General features: G+C 34.5%; 2 protein-coding genes across 2 annotated transcripts; one reads left to right on the forward strand and one right to left on the reverse strand.

Moving 5' to 3' along the window:
• Window positions 1-4,400: 4,400 nt before the first annotated feature.
• Window positions 4,401-5,865, forward strand: LOC126853879 (phospholipid-transporting ATPase ABCA3-like). The gene is made up of 5 exons (XM_050599994.1): window positions 4,401-4,493; window positions 4,730-4,870; window positions 4,952-5,162; window positions 5,228-5,444; window positions 5,629-5,865. The coding sequence occupies exons 2-5, from the start codon at window positions 4,732-4,734 to the stop codon at window positions 5,863-5,865; spliced, it is 804 nt and encodes a 267-aa protein (XP_050455951.1). The 5' UTR covers window positions 4,401-4,493; window positions 4,730-4,731.
• Window positions 5,866-5,904: 39 nt separating this feature from the next.
• On the reverse strand, window positions 5,905-8,364 carry LOC126853866 (uncharacterized). The gene is made up of 3 exons (XM_050599967.1): window positions 8,098-8,364; window positions 7,403-7,887; window positions 5,905-7,153 (listed from the first exon to the last, which is right to left on the reverse strand). Exons 1-3 carry the CDS (start codon window positions 8,165-8,167, stop codon window positions 6,074-6,076), a joined length of 1,635 nt encoding a protein of 544 aa, XP_050455924.1. The 5' UTR covers window positions 8,168-8,364; the 3' UTR covers window positions 5,905-6,073.
• Window positions 8,365-24,223: the final 15,859 nt, after the last annotated feature.

Raw genomic sequence — 24,223 nt, forward strand, 5'->3', positions numbered from 1 at the left:
GAATGACTTATGCTCATGCTCTCAGAGAGTCGCTAAAGCTGTTAAAGCAACTTGATTTGGAATCTGTAATGAATACGAAAGCGAAAGCTTGCTCCTTTGGTACGCAGAGAAGAATTTGTCTGGCGATGGCGCTTATCGGCAACACTAAGGTACATTATTTTATTTCTAATTATAATGTTAATAAATTATAACACAGATTTATAAGAATTAAATGTAGACATTTGTAAAATGATTCTGTGGTAATGGATATATAAATTAAACAGATTAGATAATTAAAATATAGATTCTGTATTAGATTTTAATTCTCGACGAACCTACATATGGAATCGATCCTTGGCACAAAAGACAGGTGTGGGATCTACTTTCGGTGAATAGTTTTTTTTTTTTTTTAAACACAGTCAGTTGAATATTAAATATCTACAATAGAAATTTTTAAGTGACGCGCATTAACGACTTGCAGGATATAAAAAGGGAGAGGACAATATTAATGGCAACGAATTCTATGGAAGCTGCGGATCTTCTCGCCGATAGAATCGCCATTATCGCTAACGGAAGGATCGAGTGTTACGGTTCGAAAATGTATCTAAATCGTCGATATGGTAAAATTCTGAAGCTCCTTGACAAGATTAATCTCTTTACTGACATAAAGAAGAAATTTCAAGATAGATATAATCAATGTGTCGTTAATTAATTATATTTTTCCAAAATTAATTGGTATTAGGAATCGGTTATGTGCTGAGTTTATTGGTACAAGAGAATTGCAATGTGGAACGAGTTCGAGCGGAAATACAGGAATTCTCGGCAAATCCAATTACTGTGCGAGACATGATGGGTTTAGTAATAAGATTCGACGTACCAAGAAGCAGTCGATTCACTAAATTGCTCCAACATTTAGAATCCAATAAGGAAGAGTTAGGAATCGTATCTGCTGCACTGAGTGCTGCAAGCATCGAGGATCAATTTCTCAGGTATCAAGTGTTCGCTCACGTACGCTGTATTAAGTGTTAAAAATCTTATGAGCAAATTTTCATTTTTATCTAAATACAAAGCTAATAAAATAAATGCAGTCCTAAAAACAGAGTTTTAACTCCTACTAGAATATTTATTATAAATAACAATTTTAATTTCGTTTTTTTTTACCTTTTATCACATAAAAATAAATGTCAAAAACTAAAAAATTGCTCGATATTTGCTTATTTTATTTTATATATAGAATATGTTTAAAAAGTCAATTCAAGGAACGCTGCGTGCAATTACCTAGTGATAAATATGAACTCATTGTGCAACAGAGACGACGGCACTTGTTACAAACAGGTGAAATTTTACGATATTTCAAAAAGAATAAATAATAAAATAATAATAAAATATTAATAAAATAATTATAAAATAATAAATAATAATATAGAATTTATCTTTTTTATTTTAATTTTTTTCTATTTCTATATTAATAACTCATATAAATAATTAATATTGTACGCGATATATTGTCATGAGTATTAGTCTCAATTAATCTCTCTCATTTCCTCTTTGCATAATTTAATTACCAGCTAAACCATGGGAGCGATTAAATGGCAACGATTTATGGCGACAACAAATTCTTGCAATGTTTTACAAGAAATTATTGCACATTGTTTCCTCCTGGAAAATGTATATATTTTCGGTAAGAGTTTATTTCCTCTTCTATCACAAAATACTGTCTATCATAAACAAGGATCAGTATTTTGATAAATATAATCAAAATTATTTTAGATAACTTTGGCAATTGTTACACTCATTTTGACCACTATGATCGGCGAGTTGAGTGTTTTCAGACTTTTTGACACGAAGTAAGTTAATTTTGCTTTTTTTAAATCAGAAAAAGAGATTTCTTTCATATATATATAAAAATTCAAAAAATTCTTATAATGTATTTTTATGTATTAAAACATATTTTTGGTTTTTTGTCAAATATAATCAGTACATTTTATATTGATAAAAAATTATTATTTGCAAGGAATATTGTGTCAATTCATCTTTTTAGAATATCTAAAATATTGTAAAAACATATAATAAATATTATACAAATAGAAATATTTATAAGAAACACTTTTTCACATACATATGTGTAGAAAAAATGTGTGCTGGAAAAATTTATAAACGCAGTTAGTTAATTATTTTAATTATTTATAATTGTAGTGAAAATATTATGAATTTAACGAATTATATGGACAACAATCTTCACGTATTATATTACGCGGCTGATGAGAAAATTGCGAAAGACTTCCTTGTCACATTGTACACTACTGGCCAGGCATATAGTGAAAGGCGTAATTACCATATCTCTAAAAACGTCTCAGCTACAGATCTTATGATTCATCCTGATTTACACTCGATAGAGGTACTATGAATCGCGCAAATTTGACATCTTCATCAGCTAAATTTAATTATTAATATTTTATAATAGTTTAAGGATCGTTATGTGATGTCTATCGATATATATGCACAAGGACGTGTACAACTCATGTACTCATCCATCGCAATACACAGTGGACCAATTGCGTTAAATCTTCTACATAACGCGTTACTGCGCTATCATTGTGGCTCAGATGATTGTTGGATCAAGTTGACAAGTCGACCATTAATACAACGGGGACAGGTAATACCTTTCTTTTGACATTTCATTTTTTTGTATAATATTATAAGACATAATATACGATTTATAGTGGCAGCATTTGTTGGTCCATCCACGCAGCATCCGAAATTGGGAGAACGCCGCTATAGTAATGACTTTCTTTCTTCTTCTACCATCTATCGATATGGGAATACGAGAGAGGAATGCACTATCGAAGATGCTACAGACTAATGCGATCGGTGTGTCTATGCGAATTTATTGGATTCCGACATTTATCATTGATTTTCTGTTGTACACGTTCTTCATAATACTTCTTGGAATTGCAATTTTAATCCCCTATCATCCTACTGTGCAGTTCTCAGCTTTAGAGATCGGTGAGAAGAGATATTTTTGCCTTATATAATTTCTTTTTTTTTATTTAATATTAATTGACAATTAATGTTTTAACGTTCTACGAATTTAGATGATAGTCTGGCACTAGAAAATAGAAATTTTTTTTTAGAATAAAAATCCTACTTATTCATGTGCTAAATCGTATATAAATTAGATGTTTAAATTTGAAAAATATATGCATGCGATAAATTAATGTTTCTAGTCCAGGTTCTACTAATAGTCTTATGTTACGGAGGATGCGCCATCCCATTAAATTATTGCATACAACTTTTCACGGAAAAACCGGAAAATGTCTATCTGCTTGTAATACTAATCAACATTATAGTCGGTCAGTAATTTAATAATTCGTCATTACACATTACATAATTTGTCAATGATAAACTTACTCAAAGTAAGATATTATTGAATTATTTAGAACATTATTTAAGTATAGAATACATCTTGCAGTATTATTAGTGAATGGCTCTATCATATTTCCATTGATGTTTCGCATATTGAACAGCACCGGAAGATACATATTCGAGATTTTTGTACATATATTTCCGCCATATGTATTGGCTTGCGCTTTAAGCAATTTTATTATGTTAAATTTATATAATAGACAGTGCAGCTACTCCAATGTATGTGATACGGAATTTTATATCGAAGATCCTTGCTGTCGTAAGTCCACTTTTATCAAAATTATTTGTAGTAAATTATAAATTGTATTAAATCTAAATTTAAAATTTTAGAAAACTGCAACGATAAATTTTGTTACAAGCCATTGAGTGTAATGCTAATCAAACAATCTGGCTCTGAATATTATCACTCGATCACAGATGATGTACTTTTAATGATATTTCAAATGTTGACCTTTTTTATAATACTAGAAATTTTTGAAAAAAAAAATCGCAGAAAGTGGTATGGTTATTCTAAGCCTTCTGTACAATACGATAATATCGACTCCGAAGTTATGGAGGAAAAAAAACTAGTTGATGAATATATAAAACGTATAAATATATAAAAAAATATTTAAATAAATATATATAAATTTATATATATTACTCTTATACATATATATATACATGCAAAAAATTATAAACTTAGAATAAATTTAAACTTTATTATAAAGTTAATATATTTTTATCTTGATCAGAAAAACTGTGTCTTTCTCTTTATTGTGTCTTTTTCTTTCTATTTAGAGTATGAAGAAACAAAATTATTTCCGCCACAAGTTGCTCTGGTTGTTCAAGATTTAACAAAAGAATATTCTAAACATGCGGTAGTTCAAGGAGTGAATTTTAATGTAAGTAAATTTTAAATATATGTGTATTTAATATTAAATAAATCTTACTCGCTTGCTTAGATCTGTAAACAGGAGTGCTTCGGCTTGTTGGGATTTAATGGGGCAGGAAAATCAACAATATACAAAATGCTAACGGGAGACACAAAAATATCAGCTGGAAAAGCAGTAATATACGGATACGAGTTTACAAGAAATCAAGAAATGGTGAGTATATATTGTCAAATATATTGTACGTCTCTTTCTCGTTATAATTAAAATAATATAAAATATAAAATGATTATAAATAAAAAAAAATATTCTTAAATATATTTAATGAAAAAAAAAAACATTTAAGTCTTTTATGTCTAATCTTTTACAGATTTTGTATTGTATTTTGAAATTATTTTATGACTGCTAGTCTATTATATTGCCTCATATAAAAAGTATTGTTAAGTTTATAGGTATGATAGGATACTGTCCACAAACGAACGGACTAAGTGATTTTATGACGGGGAGACAATATTTGAAACTTCATGCGGCGCTACGCGGTGTTCCATATAAATGCATCAACGACGAAGTGAACACGTGGTTAGATGTATTAGGTATAAAAAAAGCATAGAACGTAAAATTATACAAGATTCAAGTACTGTTCATTAAATACAACAACAAAATAAAATTCTTAGATATGTTAGACTTCGAGAATATACAGATTGCCCACTGTCCCTGGGGAGTTCAAAGAAAAATTTGCGTATTGCAGAGCTTAATCGGCAATCTGCCGATGATATTTATGGACGAACCTACCGCTGGAATTGACATTATGACTCGACATGCTGTCTGTGAAATTTTGCGTCAAATACGGGAAATGGGGAGATCTATATTAATCACTACGCACAGGTTAGGCTAAATCAATAAATTGTGAATAAAAATTTACGATACCTATAAACTTTGTGGATTTTTAGTATGTCGGAAGCAGAAGCAATGTGTCTGCGTGTGGGAATTTTGGTTAACGGCCAATTCACCGCAATTGGGTCTTGCGAGCAACTAAAGGCAAAACACGGCCGTAATTTTATATTAAATATTAAAGTAGTACCAGGATATCAACTTGCAAATCTCGAGAAAATAAAAAACATAATTGATGAGACTTTCCCAGCGATAAAGTTTAAAGATAGTTACTTGGTAGGTAAAATAAACAATTTTACTTTGCGACATTTTTATTAAAAAGAAATATTAATATTTTACATTAAAAAAGTAATTAAATATAAAACATTAAATAATTTAAATAAATTACACGCGTTTGACGACTTTACGACATTGATTTAGCCTAGAAAAAATTTATAAACTAATAAATATTTTTCAACAGGGTATTCTTAAATATGAATTGGAGAGTGGTATTTCATACAGTTTTGTATTTGATAAACTTGAAAAGTTACGACAAAGATATATGTGGATCACAGACTTTTCTGTTACTCAACCGTCTATGGATGAGGTGCTTCTAACTTTAGCGAAGGAACAGAAGAAACCTCGCATAAAATTAACACTTTATGAACATCTATATTCTTGGATTGCCCGTAATATACATAATATACGTAAAATATAAATTAAATTTATTATTGCATATTAATTTTCTGTAAACATGACTTTTGTTATTATGTAGGTAATAACTTTTATTTATATATTTTATATTTCATGCATATCTACATTTCCTCTTTACGTATCATTAATAATTAATTATAACAAAATATGTTAAGTTAATCCAATACGATTATAACACAAATATGTATTATAAAATATTATCTTCATTCTTCCTATGACATTCTTCCTATAGATGACATCTCATCAAATGCATAGGACTTGTCGGTTAATCTTTTTGAAATAGGAGTGCTACTACTTAATTTGGCTTGTTTATTATTCTTTAGTTTTGAAATATTCCTTTTCTTCTCAATTTGATTAATACGTGTGATCGTCTTTCTCTTTTCTTTCTGTGAATTTATCGAATGCTCACTATTTGATTTATTTAGCAATTCTTTATAGCTTTTTTTATTTTTATCAATCGAATCTTTCTTTCTATTATAATTATCTTCCATTTGTACATGTTCGATATTTGCCTCGCGTATTTTATTATTAGATTTTTTCTGTTGTACAATGGATTTTAATCCACTTGTGACATCCGAAGGATAATCGATATCCGCAATATTTCGATCACTATTTTTTTCTGTGTTTGATATTCCTTTCTTGAATTTTTTTAAATCTGCTTGTGATTTTTTCGCGCCGCTTGGCTTTACTATTGTTTTCGTCAAACGTTTGCGTTTGCGCGACTTAATTCTTTTATCTATTCCCGAAGAATCATCTTCCGCTGCATTGTCTGTGACATTAGTATCTTTAAACTTCTCTTTTTCAACGCTAAGCGAAGTTTCCATTTCATTTCCACGCAAAGTAATTTCTTCATTTTGTACTTTATTTTTGCTTTTCTTCTGTCTCTTCTTATCGCCTCGATGTAAAAACTCCGTTAAAAATCCCATATTTTCGTTATCGGATTTGTCGAACACTTCCGCAATGTCTTCGTTATCGTTTGCCATAATTTTTTGCCACACAAATTTAGTTTGCGATTCGCTGATCTGCAAGAATGCCAAGCTCAAATTTTCCTTCAAGAAAGGTTTAAAGTACTTGTTTAATTTTTTAACTAAAATCGGCGATGGTTTTTCGTTATCATCCACATCCGAGGATAATTTGTAAGGTCTTGCTGCGGTAGATTCATAGTATAAATATAGTATAACGTTATAAAATTCGTCAGTATCTATATCTTTTATTCCTGATATTACGAATTCAATTAAAATAATGCCTAAAGTGTGAGATACATGAATATTTTTGATCCCTGAGAGTGAATTCTGAGGAGTAAGAAAAAAAATTGTTAATTAACTTCTTAACAACTAAAGCACGCATATGAAACATTTCTATTCTGATATAATCATCATAACAAATATAATATTTAAAAAATATTGTTATAATTTTTCTTTTGGAATATAATTAAAAAATTTGAAAAATGATTAAATTTGAATAGATGATTATATTTAACAAATAGAATAATTGATCTCTGTTATGTTAATAGTTTTTTTTTTTTTTTTTTTTGTAATTACCTGCAATTCTTTAAACTGTTTCAAACGACAAAGATAACTATCAACATGATGCTTGCAGCTCTTCAAAAAGTACTTTACGTTATTTAAGTTATCGATAGGATATTGCGATAATATTTCTTGTACGTTAATGAACATAGGTAACACCCACTTTCCTAATTTTCCACAGCCATTTTCGTCTATCAGTATCTCTATTGCGTACTGTTCGTTATTTTGTTCGGTGCTATTGATTTCAAAAACGAATCTCGAATTTTGGTCAATATCCCGACATCTCAATCCCACGAATCGGTAGAGTTCATGACATAATTCCGTTTGCACGTCCGGTATATGAAACCTTACGGCTTCACTGTCATGAGTCAATGGCAATTTTTCAAATTTTAATTGACCGAATTTGGGTGTTACAATCATAGTTTCTAGTAAAGAGACATGCGCTTCTAGTAACACGATCTCGTCCAGCAATTTATCTTTTTCCTCTTGATTAGACAAATCTAAATGACCAAAAATATTTTGATGAAATTTCTCATTCACATGACAATCAATAATATATATAATGCTTAAGCATTTTTATTGAAATTATGAGATTTGCATCGTAATATACATGAGTGTATAAATATTTCATATTTAATTATAAATTTTATAGATAAACATAAAAATTATTTTAGAATCACATTTTATATAACAATATAAAAAAAGAATACCTGCACTGATAGAATTATTATTATTCTTCTTCATATCCAACGAACATATAATTTCTTTTGTTTTTGCCATTTAATAAAAATAAATAAAAAAGTGATATTATATATTACCTATATCTATTAAAATAAGTAAATTTTTACAAAGCTTTTTACAAACTTTTATTTAAAATTTAAAAACTTATTTATTTGAAAAAAAAAATTTTTACAATACAAATAAATCTTTATAATTTCTAATTATATGTGCAAAATTAAAATTACAATATGACAAGTGTCTCTCACATCTATATAACGAATGTTAAAATCAAAATTTGACAACATAACACGTATTTACATATTTGACATTTGAGAAAGATAATATTCAAACAGATGTGAATTTATAATACGTATTACAATCATATTGACGAAATTTGTTTTTATATGTTTTTTGTTTTTCTTCTTACAAATCTTTCAAATTATCTATCTACTATAATATCATAAACTTAGTCATCGACTATCGTCATGTCCGTGCTCTGTAAATATAATTCGAGAATATCCAATTTATTAGCTAGATACCAATATCTATCTGCAATTATTTCAAAATATATATTTCCGCAGTATATAATTTTATTTATAGTTAACAAGTTTTTTTTTGTATTTTTATTTATGAAAATTATATTACACTAAAGTTGCTCATACTCGCCTAAATGATGTGATAGTAAGCTCAAGACTAGATTACCAGTCATCGATAAGTTACAACCCACTGTAACTCGAATATTCCTTTATAAACTTCTTTAGATAATTTATAATTTGCCACAAAATTTTATAATTTTATGCGTCACATTTTTTAATATATATTTGATTAGTTGCATGAATCCTCTTTCTCATTTTTGTAATAAATTTTTTAATAGTGTTTACAATTTTTTTTTATTTTTTAAACTTATATTTTGTATTATATGCAGATTTAAATAATTTTTTATATACTTGGTATACATTTTTTATTAAAAAAAAATTTTTTTTAGGGATAGAGTTCTGTCTTGTATGAATTTTGTCTCAACTTATAAATTGTTTAATAAAGCCTTTAAACTTAAAGCAATATGTATATTTGTATGAATCTCAAACTTAATCATAAATTTTATAATAAAAAAATACATTTAAAAAACAATTTATATAATAAAGAAATAATGAAATACTTTCAATGTATTTATAAATTTTTTAAATAAAAGTTTGCATACATATACATTGACAAATAGAATATCTGTAAAAAACATTTAACGTAAGAAAAATGAGTTATATATAAATACACATAAAAAGATAGTACAAATTATCTATATTAAAGCTTCCTACACGCACATTCGTAGATAAATTATTTAAAACAGAGAGCTCTATTGTCTATAATTCGTGTTTTTAAAACGAATGATAAATTAAATCGCAACATACATGCACACGGTGCACTTCCCTTCTAAACACTATTAGCAGTCGTATTATATAAAACACAACTAATATCGATCATGCCTGCACCGAGTGGCGTCGAGTGTCTTTTTCTTCCTTTGAAGCGCGAATGAAAGTACGATATCAATAGTACGATATGCGAAAGTGTACGCAAGTGCCAAGACACGCGCCCATTTCATATACAAATAAACGAGGCACATCTCCTTTATTATAGATGTCAGCTGAGTATTATCAAGCCCGAACCTTTGAACCGCGAGAGAAATTCCCTCGCGAAAAATCACCCTCGCCTCTTTCCTGCCGCGATAAAACCCACCCTACCCCATTGTTCCGACCACTTAGACACCCATGCCGTGCACCGTAACGTCAATTGTACCGGTCATTAAATCCCGATGCGACTAGAAACCGCATCGGGTCGGGCCGACACACCTGATGCGGCCGCTAATCGAAAGAAGATGATCGCGGAAGAAAGAGCAACGAGATTACGAGCTGCAACATACAATGAGATCTAAATATAACAGCATCAATAAAGTGAGATTTATCGCTATATCGAAGCACGAGGAATTAATATACGCTAAGTGCTACGTCTTTCTTCCAAGCGACGCGTATACAAGTCTCTATGATAAAATTTAATGTACTTGTAATAAGCGTTGCGATTCAGCCAATTGCGTCATAATAATAATCTGCGATTGATGATTTTTTTTTCTTTTTGCAGCAATATATCAAATCGTTTTAATATTCTTCTATCTGTGCGCGGCAAGAGCTTGATTGTAAATCCGCGCGTTCTCGGAAGCAATTTATATTATTTGATTGTAATTATATTGAAAATAATCACGTCGAAGAAACAAAAGGAGTAGATTACGCGAATGCACTTCTGTCATATATACGTCATATGTAAGAGATTCTTTTATACGCTATATCGCGAATTATTTATAATGTATCATTTCTTCTTCCTTCGTCAATTCCTTATGTCTATCGCAATGTCCACTAATTGCCGGTACCGCATTATTAGGTGAATGCTGTAAATAAGCCGTCCGTGAGACACACTCTTCTCTCTCTTTCTTCTCTCTCTTATTAATTTTCGTATGCACAGCTGCGTGTGCTCGTGTCGCCGTTACCATATTCCGTCTCTCCTCCCTTCGGCGGATAGAAGCTGACCCGACGACTGTCTACGTCCGATATCAACGGGAATGATAAATCCGAATTGTAAACATGGCATACGTGCAACTCCCGCCGAGATGAAGGAACGCGTAGATCAGGGATGTAACTTTCGTTCGACAATCTTGACGAAAGGAGATTCAAAGATACCATCTTTTTATCCTACAAAATTGCAATGCGATGCATCTGACATATCGTACGAAATCTTAAGGGAGGGAGAAAAGATAAAAAATCAAAAATATTATATGAAACATATATATATATATATATATATATATATATATATTTTTATAAACCATAACATGATTCAGCAAATTAACCGCGATAAATAATTGATAAGATGGCGATCCCATTAGAAAAGAGAAAAAAGACTACGAGCGTTATCTCGAGGAGCGGACTCGCCGGTATCTTTCGGGAGCAACGAGCTAATCTTTCTTCGTGCAAAAAAAATCGTGCGATGCTTGTGGCGAGGTTAATTAGCAAAAATCATGGGGAAGAAGATAACACAGTTTCCTTCTCTCTTTCCTTCTTTTTTTCGCTGAAACCTCTCGATCTTCTTTCTGCCTTAAGTCATCTCGTTCTCTTCCCCTTCCTCGCCCCTTTTCGTTAAATCGAAGACAGAAGGGGAGCCCCTATCGAATGAATAAAAGACTTTTCGTCTGCGGCGGCGACTGCAATAAAAGCTTAATTTATAAGGCGATCTTCGACCTTCCGTCTTGGTAAATGGCTCGCTGCTATCTTTACGTAAGCGTAGACGAGTGCGATGTTGAAAACAGCCGTTCCGGGAGAAAGGAAGGTGGAACGCGGATAAAATGACGAATCCGTGCTTTTTCCTTGAAAATAAAATAGCACGTTTATCTCGTAATAATTATTAATTATTAAATAACTAATAAGCGCAATACAAATGTCTGTTTCCAAGCGTGATATGGAGATAAGCCTCAAAGCCGACACATGGCTTCTAAATCGACATATCCCTTTGCAATTAAATTATATTTAACGAAGTTAATATGATTTTATTTAATTTATTTATCAGAATAATTTATACATTCATTGTTCATTTATACGCTAAATATCTACTTGTATTCAGATTTTTTGAAGTCCAAAAATATTTTTTATCGTAAGTTTTATATTTTTATGATTTTCTATAATTTTTCTGCAGTTTAAAAAAATTTAGTCTCTAATAAATATTCGCAGATGTAAATTTATTTTCAATTTTAGAGTCCAAAAACAAAATGATACATCAATTTTACTATTTTTCCTCTATTCATGTAAAGAATATGCTCTCTAATTGAAAGTGAAATGGCAGGAAACTATTAGAGGTTCACCTGTTCTCGAAATAACACGCATCGACCGTAATTTCGGATTTTTGTTTCTAAGTTGGAAAGTCGGCGTGAACCTTTAATTTCGGATGTTTTCGGAGTCATCGGCCGCGCCTATGGCCCTGAGAGAATGTGAATGTCGTTGATGTGGCGGGGGAACGAGCTTCCGGTTCCATTGCCAAAGCCAAAGTTTGAACAGTACACAATCCTTTAAATTGGTTACAAAAAATCATGTTGTTTAACACAGGCGTAAATATGTAATTGCGTTTTCGCGATTACATCGTTGATCAGCGGCAAATTAACAGCAGCAATTAATTTAAATAAAAAAATAAATAAGGGAGAATATTTCGTATATTATCTTTTAATTTTTAAAATTGCTATTAAAGTTATTATAATAGAGAAATCAAATACAATTTGCTATTAATATTTTAATATATTAGACAAAAATGTCGGCAAAATTATCAGACGATCGTCAAGTGAAATTTATTATTATGAACGTCATCGAGCGGTATGAGCCGGTACTTCCGGTCCACGGGGACCGGAACTGCGCGGCATAGTCGGCTGTCGCGGATATGCCTCTTTCCCTTCCTCAGTTGCAGCGAGAACTCGCCCAAAGCCATTTCACGCCCAGCAGAGCGCAGAAACGAGCGTTTATTCGAGATTTTGTTCATAAATCAGGACCTGCCTGAGAGTGTCCTGCCGAGCTACACCTTTATCCCCCTCTTCCCCCTCCCTATTCTTGCATCGCCACGTTGCGTCCGTCATACGGAAATTCCGCTGGTATTTACAATGAAATTCAAAAGCGAGATTGATGCGGGAATCAGCGCTTTCACACAATGGGAATGACGAAATATTATGAATAAAATTATTATGGGAACAAAAAGAGCGTTAACTTTGAAACAATCCTTATTTTTGCGAACATGAGAGGAAATGGGAAAAGGGAAAATATTTTACGCAATTGATGTTTTAACAAAAACTATTGTCCATGATTATTTATACAGAGTGTATAAATTTATAGAGTAATTTCTGAGGTTTTTGAACGTTAACTTTTTAAGGAAGCATTTCTCAACTCATGTTTATAAGAAACTTTTTGTTCAGAATTAAATTTTCTATATAATCTCAGAATCTGGCTGGAACATTTGAGCCCACCCTGTACAGTTTTCTCAGATATACGAGAATATATTTAATATTAATTATTACATATCGCACGATAAAATATAAATTATTTTATTATGATTTTTTCGTAATGACTCCCAAAAGGATTATCGATATTCTACGCGCTACAAAAATATCGCAAAATAAGCCGAAACATCTACAGGAGGAAAAAAAAACAGGAAACATCTTTCCATCAGTATGGTAATGACGAAGTCGCGCAAGACTTTATCTTGCGATTTCCGCCGACGCGGATATTTATGTTTCCTCGGAAAAACACAATCGAGAGAGAAAGGAACATCAAGAAAATGTGGCGACCGTGATATTATTTTGATTTTGAGGGAAATCAACAGGTGATCGCCGACAGCCGGGTAGCGAGTACCGGGAGTTTAGAGAATCCGTTTTGCTCTCTCTTCCTTATTCTCTCTCTCTCTCTCTCTTTCTCTCTCCTACCCGTTTCGGATCATTCTCGATGTTATCCTTATAGCATATGCCCGATACGGGGCAGATGGCTGAAAGTGTTAAGTTAGTCTACATTGTGGGACACCGGGCGATTTAAAGGGTCCTCGCGTTCGCCTCTAATAATCGTCTAATAAGACGTCGATGCGACGTCGAGCAAAAAATTGCCTCTTTAGCATCACCGAATTATAATTTTGGTAGAAAATCACATAGTTCTATTGATGCGACTCGCAATCTAATATAGGTAGCAATCGGAATAATTATAGAATCTGTGCGGCTCGTGTCGCTAAGGGGATAAAAAAGCCGTGACAAAGGCCAGGAGTTTGTAACAAAAAGAAGAATAGAAGGTAGAGCGGGTGTCCCTCGTGTGATCGTGCATTCCGCACCTGTACGTACACGCATACGTGTATGTACCAGTGCCGGCACGGTAGGAGAGATATTGGTCCCTTATGTACGCTACAGCTGCCAGAACGGTATTCCGGCAAAGAGAGAAAGAGAAGTACGTACAGGTGCGATCATTAACTCAATTGAAATTCGATAAGTAAAAAAATGTGCAACGAACTTTATTTCGAAATGAAACTGTCTCTATGGTTCTTTCCTCACGACGGCTACATGTGCCAGAACGAAAGCGATAATCTCTTATCTCGCAACTTTTATCAATACTGTCTCGTTTACCGGACAAGTCATATGATAATCGAGACTTATTGACGACGTATAATTTCACGCGTAAAAAGTCGCCGACTTTACGACTCTTTCGAGGGAGCTCGTTCTTTCTTTGAGGGACTTAGAAATGCCACGTGTGGCCTGGTGGCACGATGGCCAACGGAAACTCGGAAGGACCTCAAGGTAAAAGGTGCTCGCGCGTATATGAGTGTATATATGTGCCTGTGTATCCACGCTCGTGTGGGACAACGTGTCATTAAATCGAAAAGGCACTTGTGCCGCCTGCACTTGCCGTCCAGGAAGAAGCACCTGACGGTTCCACCACGACAGGGTGGACTTTTAACGGTCGAGAACGTATAGTCCGCCGAATAGTGATTCCGAAGGGTAGGCACCGAATAGTAGAGGTAACGATCGATAGATGATCGATAATAAGACGCAGGTGCTTCCTCTCCGTGCGCTCGTATTGTTCCCGCTCGTTCTTCTCACCCCGCTCCATTCTCTTCTTCTTCTTCTTCTTCCACTTCATTGTCTTTTTCTTCTTCTTCCTCTTGTTCCGCTCTTTATGTTCTTGTTCCGCCTCTTATTCGCTTCGACCCTTTTTTTTTCATTTATTTTGCTTTTCTTGTTTCTGTTGGATCATTCCGTTGCATTGTAACACTCTTCTAGTGATCTCTTTCGACTACTTCTTCCTGTCTGCGTTCCTTCTATTTTTTTTCCCCTTATTGATCCCTATCTGTATTTTCATTACTGTCTCCATCTCTTCGTTCATCATCGCACAGATTCATTAACTGTTTTTCTTTTCTCTGCGCCGTATTCTTTACAATATTTATTTATACCGTACATTTCTCGTGATACAGACGGTTTGTTTTAATGTAACGTTACGATTCTGTTATGTCACGCTTATATTTCGAGAGACAGTTTATTATCGCTAAAATTAATAGCTTTATATCGTGCATAAAATTATTATTGATTAAAATAATGCCATGCGTCATCTGTTACATATGATCGAGAGAGGTTTTGCAATAATCGATTATCGAAATTTATAGCATATCATGTATCTTCTCCGTTGAAGATCAGGAGATCGAGGAAAGTCCGTGCATGCGTCGTTGCTGTTTCGTAAATGCACCTTCGTGGGGTGGGAACGCCGGAGGGTGGTGGCGCTCCGTCGAAAATGACGGTTGAAAGTCGGCTTCTTGGCGCATGGGACCTTCAGGTAGACGTGAAACTTTTTAGTTATCCGTAGCGAGCTCCTCAAGGCGCTCGGGGTGTGCACCTGCTATACACCTGTTGGCCGTTGGTCGCTACTCCTGCTGTCCGTCGCGAGAACGAGCGCGACCGCGCGGGAACGTCTTCGAGACCGTTAGAAAGAAAAAGCAAATTGATGCGATCTCCTTAGGAGAGACGAGTAGTAACAGGAAGTAATAAGGCAGGAGGGAAGAGGAAATGTGCTTAAAATTTTAAGGGAATAAAGTTACGGGTAGAAATCGAATCGAGAAGTAATCATCAAACTTTTGGTCTAAAAGTTTTTATATTCAAATTTTATATATATATATATATATATATATATATATATATATATAAAAGATTCTCGAGAAAGAATCTTCTTTCTTTCCTTGAAAACATTCCTTCGTGAGCAAGTTTCAATCGGCGCATTCTATATATAAACGCTATCACGCTTTTGTGAAGAACGTTACCAAACGAGAATGTTCGGCCGTCAAAGTCATTCAAAAAGCCGATGCGGCGAAATTGTTTCTTTCAGCGGGCAAAAGCTTGGCAATCATATGCTATTAGCCTCCTCCACAGCCTGATCCAGCACGCGCTCAGGCAATGTCGGTTGCAAAGGCAATTTTCAAATGGACCAAACGGCCATCTCGTAGCGGCAGTATTAAAGTGAACGAAGAAAAGGGTGATCAAAGAAGCACGCGTCACTTAAAAAAAAAAACTATACTGTCCATATTATATATTCATTATTCTTGAGTGATGCGTTTTATAATAATAATTTTCACACTCTTTATCGCTGTAGAATTTTTTAGCATTTAAAAATATATATAAACTACAATAATTTCTTTATATAAAGAATTATTACACAATGCAGATATTTTTACAATAATTACATATTTACTCTTCCATAAGATTATGTATATAATTACATATATTTCATGCTTACAAATAAATGTCTTTTGAAATAATCGCTAACGAATGGCTCAAAATTTGCAAGAATAAGCGCACGCGCGGCCAAATCGTTTCCATCAGAGGCAAAAGACGAGAGACGGTTGAAGGGCAATTATCGTGCAAAGGGCCATCAGGTATTCCGCGTGGCGTGTGGAGGAGTGTATACATATATAGGCGGAGGAGGTCGCGGTGGAGCAACGTGGAGGATGAGAACGTGGAGGACGGGGGGAGGATAAGGGGAGCGGACCTGATACACTTTTAATACGGGACCGGAGGAGCCCCCTGCACAGCAGGTGCACCGCAGGTGATTCTCCTCGTCCTTCTCGCTCGTCGCGCGCAGGCTTCCTCTCACGGCCGGCCCTGCACCCTGCGTACGCGATCTCCCACAGTGTGTGCTGGACTACTCTTTCTCTTCTTCTTCTTCTTCTTCTTCTTCTTCTTCTTCTTCTTTTACGCGGAGGGGAACAGAAGTCTTTGAGCATCGCGCCGTCCGGAAAGAAAAGATCGTTCGGTAATGGTTGTGCCAAATGCGCCCGCTTGCCTAATCATTCTAATGGTTATCGATTTATCTTCTTCTCTGAATGTTCAATCAAGATCTGTAAAACTACAGGCGCAACCGACACGTTATGATAAAAATGATAATGTAAATTGCGAATAGAATGTAAAAAATTGGACAATCTATCGAAATACTGATAACGTTAAAGGGTTGATATATATTGCAAATTTTATATAAAAAAGCTTGATATACTGATATGATATTTCTGCTTGCGTTATTTCTCTTTTTTTTTTGTCGGGTTTTTGATCTCAGAAAACTACGAGGGCTCTCCTGGTCCTGAACTAATGCCGCTTGTAGTCCGCGCCCGTAATCGAGATTCTCACTGACGCGTGGGAAAGAAATGGGGCGCCAACCCTTTTTCCGAGACGCCGAGCAAGACGTTGGGGGTGGAAACGTAACCGATACGCTCCGCAGGACCCTGTTTGAATTTCATTAGGCGACATGACGCCACTGTCGGGATTCATTCTGCTTGACTTGGCGTGTCCATCGAAGCGATCAAGGAATGCCAAACTGGATTTCTTGCGTGCATTCCACGAACGATGGCTTTAAATGCCGAGAATAAAGATAAGCGCATTTTAAAGATACGTGACATTAAACATCTGATGGAATCAATTTTCAAAAAAATCGTGCTCATTGTGCCAGTTGATTTATTGTGATATTTGATATATTTTACATCAAAATTATTATTATCAATATTGTTCTTACGCAAAATTTATATTTTTACATATTGTGATTTTTTTATCATAAAAAAATATATATTTTATCATAAAATTTTTTATTGTAAAAAGCGTATTAATTACGTAAAATATATCGTTCAAGTGACGCACATATCACATTTCGCTCTTGCATTTTCAAACCAAATGAAAAATATTTAAATAGTATGCTGTTAAAAAAAAAAAAAAATTTTTTATATATATAATTATTGCTTTATATTAATATTTTTATTAAAAAACAAAAAATTTTTTTATATAGATAACACGCTTACGCTGCTCTAATAAGCTTATTTTATTAGAATCGTATTAAATTAGTTCTAGTTTGATAAAATTGTCTTAATTAACGGTATTCACGAACATTCATTAAATGATTTGGAAGAGCCCTTATTTTGCGCGGAATTAATAACGATTATATGATGTGAGTTCAGACACGATTCTCCTTATCGGCAATGCACGCGCTTGTTACAATATAAGTTGCGGCACGAAGAAAGTAACAAGTATTCCCGCGTATTATCTAAATTACGCGAAACACACACGTGTCGATCGCTCGTGGAGCCGCAGATGAATAATCCCCTCGCATGAAATTTCAAGGCCCGAGGATTCGTTCTCGCCTCACCTGCTGCATAACGAATAAATTCTGTCAAAATACACGGTCGTCCGTGACACGTTGACATTAACATTGCGTAACGCAATTCGCGCCCGATATCATCGAAAAAAACAAAAAAAAAAAAAAGGGAAAGACCTTTCGCGTTAATACTCCCGCATGAATTCACTCTTCCTTTCTCTCGACAACTGTCCCCTCGCGACTAAGAAACTGCGGTACGAGAGAAGCATAAAAGAAACATAAAAAGCGTAGATGAATGGGAAATTCGGTGGGTGCGTATAATGCCGGTGGATTATAACCACCTGTTGCGGAGAGACGGGTGATGAATTGACGGTAATCGAGCGGCTGATTACGCTACGTAAATATAATGTGATAAAAATTCTCATTGTATACCTAAGATGATATACTCTATACGCGATTAATTACAAGCAAGGCCAGCCACTGACATTACACTCGCTTCGTCTCTCGAAAATGGAATATGCGTGTCACAAGTGCGCGCAAGCTGCGGCAACGCGCACTCCGGGAATAGTGAACGAACGGACCCCCATAAAAGATCGGCGCAGCTGGATTTTTTGGAAAAAATCCTGGGCGTGTGTGTGCGCGCGAGCATGCGGTTGCCCCGAGGAGACAGCCACGAAGAAGAGGCCGAAGTGCTGGTGAGATAAAGGCCGCGAAGGCGAGGAGTAGAAGGAAGTAAATGAGAAGAGACGGAGGAAGGAAGACGGCCTCGCATGCCCGATAAAGAGACGGAGAGATGCAAAGAGAAGGAAGAGGTGGATGGAGAATTGGAAGATATGGCAGAAGAAGGATAAGAAGATTCGAGGGAAGAGTCCGTCTGTGGCGGCGAAGTTGAACGAGGACAGTGAGGCGGGCAAGGTGCTGCCAAGGTGGCGGTTAAGGCAGCTGATCTTCGAATAGCAGCAGGTGAATGTGAAGAAGCTCACGTGGATGAAGCGAGACGGGAGGAGATGGCGGTTGCGGTGGCGGCCGTGGAGGAGGAAAAGGTGGAATCCACGCGTGCATAAAAGGTGTTTCGTTATTGTTACCAGGCGAGCGGCAGCCCTTCGGATTTATTAATCTTGTTCTGCCGGCAACATGGTCTCGCCGTCGCTGTACGACTGATAGATTAAGAAAAAAAAAAATGACGACGTCTTCCGTTCATCGCGATATGAATTCTTTCATGCGTATGTTCAAATTTTTCTTAATAAACTTTATCTTGAAATTATCAACTCTAGTAGAGAACACTTGAAGTCTTTAATGATAACCAGACGAGTAACTATGCTTGTATATCGATATCTTATTGTTTTCATATTATTTGAGATAAGTCAATTTATATAGGTCAACTTTTTCTATAATAAACATAAGTCTTTTCTCTCTCTCTCTCTCTCTCTCTATCTCTCTCACGAGAATAATTTCAAGGAAATAAACTGAAATGAGGAACATTTATTTTCTTGATAGATTTCTTATCGAAAATGCGATATCTTGATGCGCGACAATGGAAAATGAGTTTTCTCAATAAATATTTTCGCACTTGTAAGATGTACTGTAACAAAAGATACACAGTAACAAATCAGTAATAAAAATCAACATTGTTTTTATCATTCTCTGATTTAAAAATAGATCAGGAGATACGCTAAATATTCCGCAAATATTTCATAAATCTACAACGTATCACTTGAATAAATCAGAATAGATTGTGCTACATATATGTCTCATACATGAGATATGACTGATTAATCTTTTCTCAATAATCGTTATCTAATGTTTGATCGGAGAAAGAAATTTTTCCAATTTGTTAATAGTTGTCGCAGAAATTTATGATTAATTTCTCACCCGAACAAGAAATATTATATGTATATCAATACATGATAAAGATTTAATATTTAAACTTAAATTAATCCGCGAATTAATATCAATAATTTATGAATTATAAGTTAAACATTATTTTATTTCTCACAAAAAAAAAATTCGAATGCATTGTTCCAAGTTATGCGTAATGTCCATTGTTATTGTTATGCAATCTTTAATCGCGCAATCGTTCGAGTACATCGACGACAAGGACGAGCTCACACTCACGCCCCCGCGTTCACTTTGCGGACAGAAGGTGAAAGGGGACGTGCACCGTAAGACCGTTCGACTTCCTTGCGAGGGTCCGTTCCCATGTCCTCTCCTGGTTCTCGCTTTATGGGTCTTTCCGTTGTCGCCGCTTCCCATGGACTTCCTAAACATTGACTTCCTTAAAGAAGGCAGGGAAGAGCAGATGGTCTATTAATTCGATGGCCGCGAAGGAACCGCCACCACCACCACCACCACCACAACCACCATCATCGCCGATGCCGGACACCTTGCGATGTATATGAACGAAAAAAAACCTCGCGAGAGGCCCCTTCCCAGGCGCAGCTCACGCACTTGTCATGCCCGTTTTCAACCGTTAAATTTGTCGAATTCCCCAGTGACCTCACAACGATATAGTGGGAAAGCGAGGAAGCAAGTTTGCGTTTGCTTGAAAAATTTTAATCGATAACTGATTGTAAGTTCTCTAAGGATAGAATTAATATTCATAAAATAATTCTAAACTGATAATTTATTATTTTAATTATAGATAAATGGTATGACAATCACACGCGATTCTCACAGCTGATTGTATCTTGACGATTATAATATCAGTGTCATATAAGTACAACTGTAACGATGTGAAAGGCTTATAATGTCGGGCTTATCAGAGATAAGCAATTTACATGCTGTTAATGACGGAATATTCCACCGGGGGGCAAAAATTTGGAGTCTCTTAAGAATCCAATCAGCATAATCACTGAATCATGCAATCTTCCTTTCGAAAGACAGAATGAGCAATACGTATCAGCGAGTCTGTTTTATCTCGTATCTCGGACGATCGATCGACAATAATAACAGATCTGACGTTGCATTTTGTTCTCTGTAAATCGTCTGTATATCAAAAATAACAATAATAATAACAACCAGACAGAGGCGACAATTTCTGACAAATGATAGCATAAATATCATTCAGAAGAAACTAAATTAAAACACTAAGACAATTTGTTATCTATATTTATAAAGATGAAATGTCAAAGATATTGTCGTAATAAATATTCGCGAAGCTACAGTTCGTTTGACTATTCCGCGAATATTTATATTCAGATTTGTTTGATTATTATCAATCAAGAAATATAAAGCTAGCATTTTTAGGAATAGATTATGCTTACTAAACACGTGCAATGATAAAGTTATTATCACTAATTAAAAAGATTTCAAATTTAAGTATCGTATTATTATTAGCGATGCGTGAATCTGTTTGTGAATATAACAAATTTTTTTTGAAATAAATCAACTGAAATATTACAAAAAATGCAACATAATTTTGTTTATGAAAAAAAAAAATTTGATAATTTATATGCGGAGATTGCTTGAAAAAAATTGTATACATAAATAGAAACATCGCAATGTTTATCTTTGTATTAAATTTTAAAGAAATCGTTCGATTGCAAATTATGCAATTAACTTCTACAGAGATCTATACGCAAATAAGTCTACGCAATGATGCGATAATGAATACTGAAGTTCGCAGTTCAACTTCCACTTGAATCTGCGCATCCATTTATTCGAGTGCACTTCGAATTGTTGCCATTCGCGAATATCCTCTCTCTCTCTCTCTCATATTATTCATCGTTTGAGTATTTATTAACGAGTGTTGCATACACAGAACTGATCATGGAATTTATAAAATTGTACGGTCTAACTATGATAATTTGTAATTACTTCGTCTCGCACTTTTTGTTCGCAAAAATGATTATATTTTTTTTCAATAATGACGCATTTAATGATTGAATGGTATATTAATAAAGATTAAATTTAACATTTTTTTCAGAGTTAATTAAATATTTCGCGCTTGCAAATCATATTATTTACATATATATGAAAATCTCGGATCGTTTTAAAGCAGCATCTAAATAGAATTTGCATATCTTTGTTTATAATTTTCAATGGCAAAAAAATATTTATATTTCTTATCTCTTAAATGACATCGCACGAGATAAATTAGATAAGTAAATTAACGCATTAAATTACATCCATTTGTACGTATGCGTCGATAACTAAAACTGTTTTGTTTATTTAAACTTTGTTGACAGTAAGAGAATGTTTACAATCAGACCGATATCTAGAAGAAGTAACAAATGGATAATTTAAAATAAAACTATGAGCTTTATAAACTTCCTGGCATCAAAGTCTCCGCGATAATGAGTGAAAGGGGTCTTTCGAAATTGAAATCCTTGATCTAACAATAAGAACGAGACGAATCCGTGATGTCGAACGAGATAAATGCGGTCAAACGATCGAGGACTGTAGAAAGAGAATGAGGAATGAACGGGAAAAGAACTGCCGAAATAAACATGGAGAAAGAAGGAAAAAGAGAGATAAAGAGAAAAGGACCGGCGCGAGATACGATCTACGACGGCTCCCGTCTTCAGCGTGACTCGTAAAGAGCCCAGAATTTTCGGATACCCTTTGATAATTGCCGACCGTGAAGCAGCCGCAGTTTCAAAGTACACGCAGGTATTTTCAAAGGTGTTGTTTTGACGTTCATTTACCCTCTCTCGGATTAAAGTCGGGATCGTTAATACTACTTTAAAATAATGACGATTTCGTAAAGGATCTCTCCGACGTGCATTAATTATAAAATATAGCGAATAAATAAACAAACTTTTCAATATCTTTCTCCTATGCGATCTAATGCCTCGGTGATTTACTTAAAACTTACCTGAGGATAATGATTAAATAAAAAAATTAATATTTTAATAGTAATTTTAAAAAAAAAACGTCCTCGTAATAGTATTAGTGAATGTTATAAAGATTGCTTGAAAAGTAAGATGTGTCACGATGATATCGCGGATGTAGCAGCCGACTAAAGAAATCCGAGCAGGCGAATTATCGCGATCTCGGAATCTCAGGTTATCGTCGTCTTTTTGCCGATAGCGATATTGGCAAATTAGAGTTAAACGTTGGGTCGCGAACTATAAATTAAATTCCACAAGGAATCGCTGACAAATAAATATATTTTTTCCTTAATTTATACATTAAAAGCGGTGCAATTTTTCTTTCGCATTAAACTTATCTTCTTAAAAAAAAAAAAAAAAAAACAATTCTTTTTAATCTTGTGCATCCTCAATGAGAGGGAGGTACAAATTGGAAATCGAGAAGAAAATCGAGAGATAAAAAAAAGGAAAAGAGAGGGAGGGATAGCAATCCCACAATAGCATATTTGAGTGCACATGCGTTCGATGCGTACGCACGTTGCACGTGGGTCTGTCCTCCCTTTCTTGCCCCCCCCCCCCCACGTTTTGTGCCCGCTCGGTGGAAAGAGCGTGAAAAAGAGCCTCGGGAAGAAAACTGGTTGGCGTCCTCACAATGGCGGGCGGGATTACGTAGGCGCCCTTGGGATCCCCTATTCAGGATCAGTCTCCTTGAATAGAATCTCGGAAAGGATAAGTGCCTGGTACGTGTGCGATCGCGTATATTCACATCCTTCACGCATACAGATCGCAGGAAAAGTGTCTGTAGAGAAGAAAGGAAAAAAAAAAAAATATAACGGCGAAATGAGAGGAGATGATGAATTCCGTGGAGTAATAACATCCGAGAATGTTTTTTCTCCGTTTGTATCATTTGCGCGATGTATAAGTATCGATACTTGCATATCCCGTGCGCGAATCGCACGATCTTACATTAGCGGCGAATTAACGACACGCAGATTGGGGGACCCGCGTGAGTAACAATAATTAAGATAAAGTGTGGCCGATCCTTATCTATCTTCTCCAAAAAAAAAAACTGACGGCGCATATACATATACGTATATATATATATATATATATATATATATATATATATATATATA

The sequence above is a fragment of the Cataglyphis hispanica genome, chromosome 13 (assembly GCF_021464435.1).
Source record: "Cataglyphis hispanica isolate Lineage 1 chromosome 13, ULB_Chis1_1.0, whole genome shotgun sequence".
Classification (NCBI taxonomy): domain Eukaryota; kingdom Metazoa; phylum Arthropoda; class Insecta; order Hymenoptera; family Formicidae; genus Cataglyphis; species Cataglyphis hispanica.

Bases quoted from the DNA above. Each gene is read 5' to 3' on its own strand.
- LOC126853866 (XM_050599967.1), bottom strand. From the start codon at position 8,167: ATGGCAAAAACAAAAGAAATTATATGTTCGTTGGATATGAAGAAGAAT. The intron at 7,888-8,097 runs GTATTCTTTTTT...TTGGTCATTTAG, and splicing joins TAATAATTCTATCAGTGCAG to ATTTGTCTAATCAAGAGGAA. The intron at 7,154-7,402 runs GTAATTACAAAA...CTTACTCCTCAG, and splicing joins AACAGTTTAAAGAATTGCAG to AATTCACTCTCAGGGATCAA.
- LOC126853879 (XM_050599994.1), top strand. From the start codon at position 4,732: ATGATAGGATACTGTCCACAAACGAACGGACTAAGTGATTTTATGACG. The intron at 4,871-4,951 runs GTATAAAAAAAG...TAAAATTCTTAG, and splicing joins CACGTGGTTAGATGTATTAG to ATATGTTAGACTTCGAGAAT. The intron at 5,163-5,227 runs GTTAGGCTAAAT...GTGGATTTTTAG, and splicing joins ATATTAATCACTACGCACAG to TATGTCGGAAGCAGAAGCAA.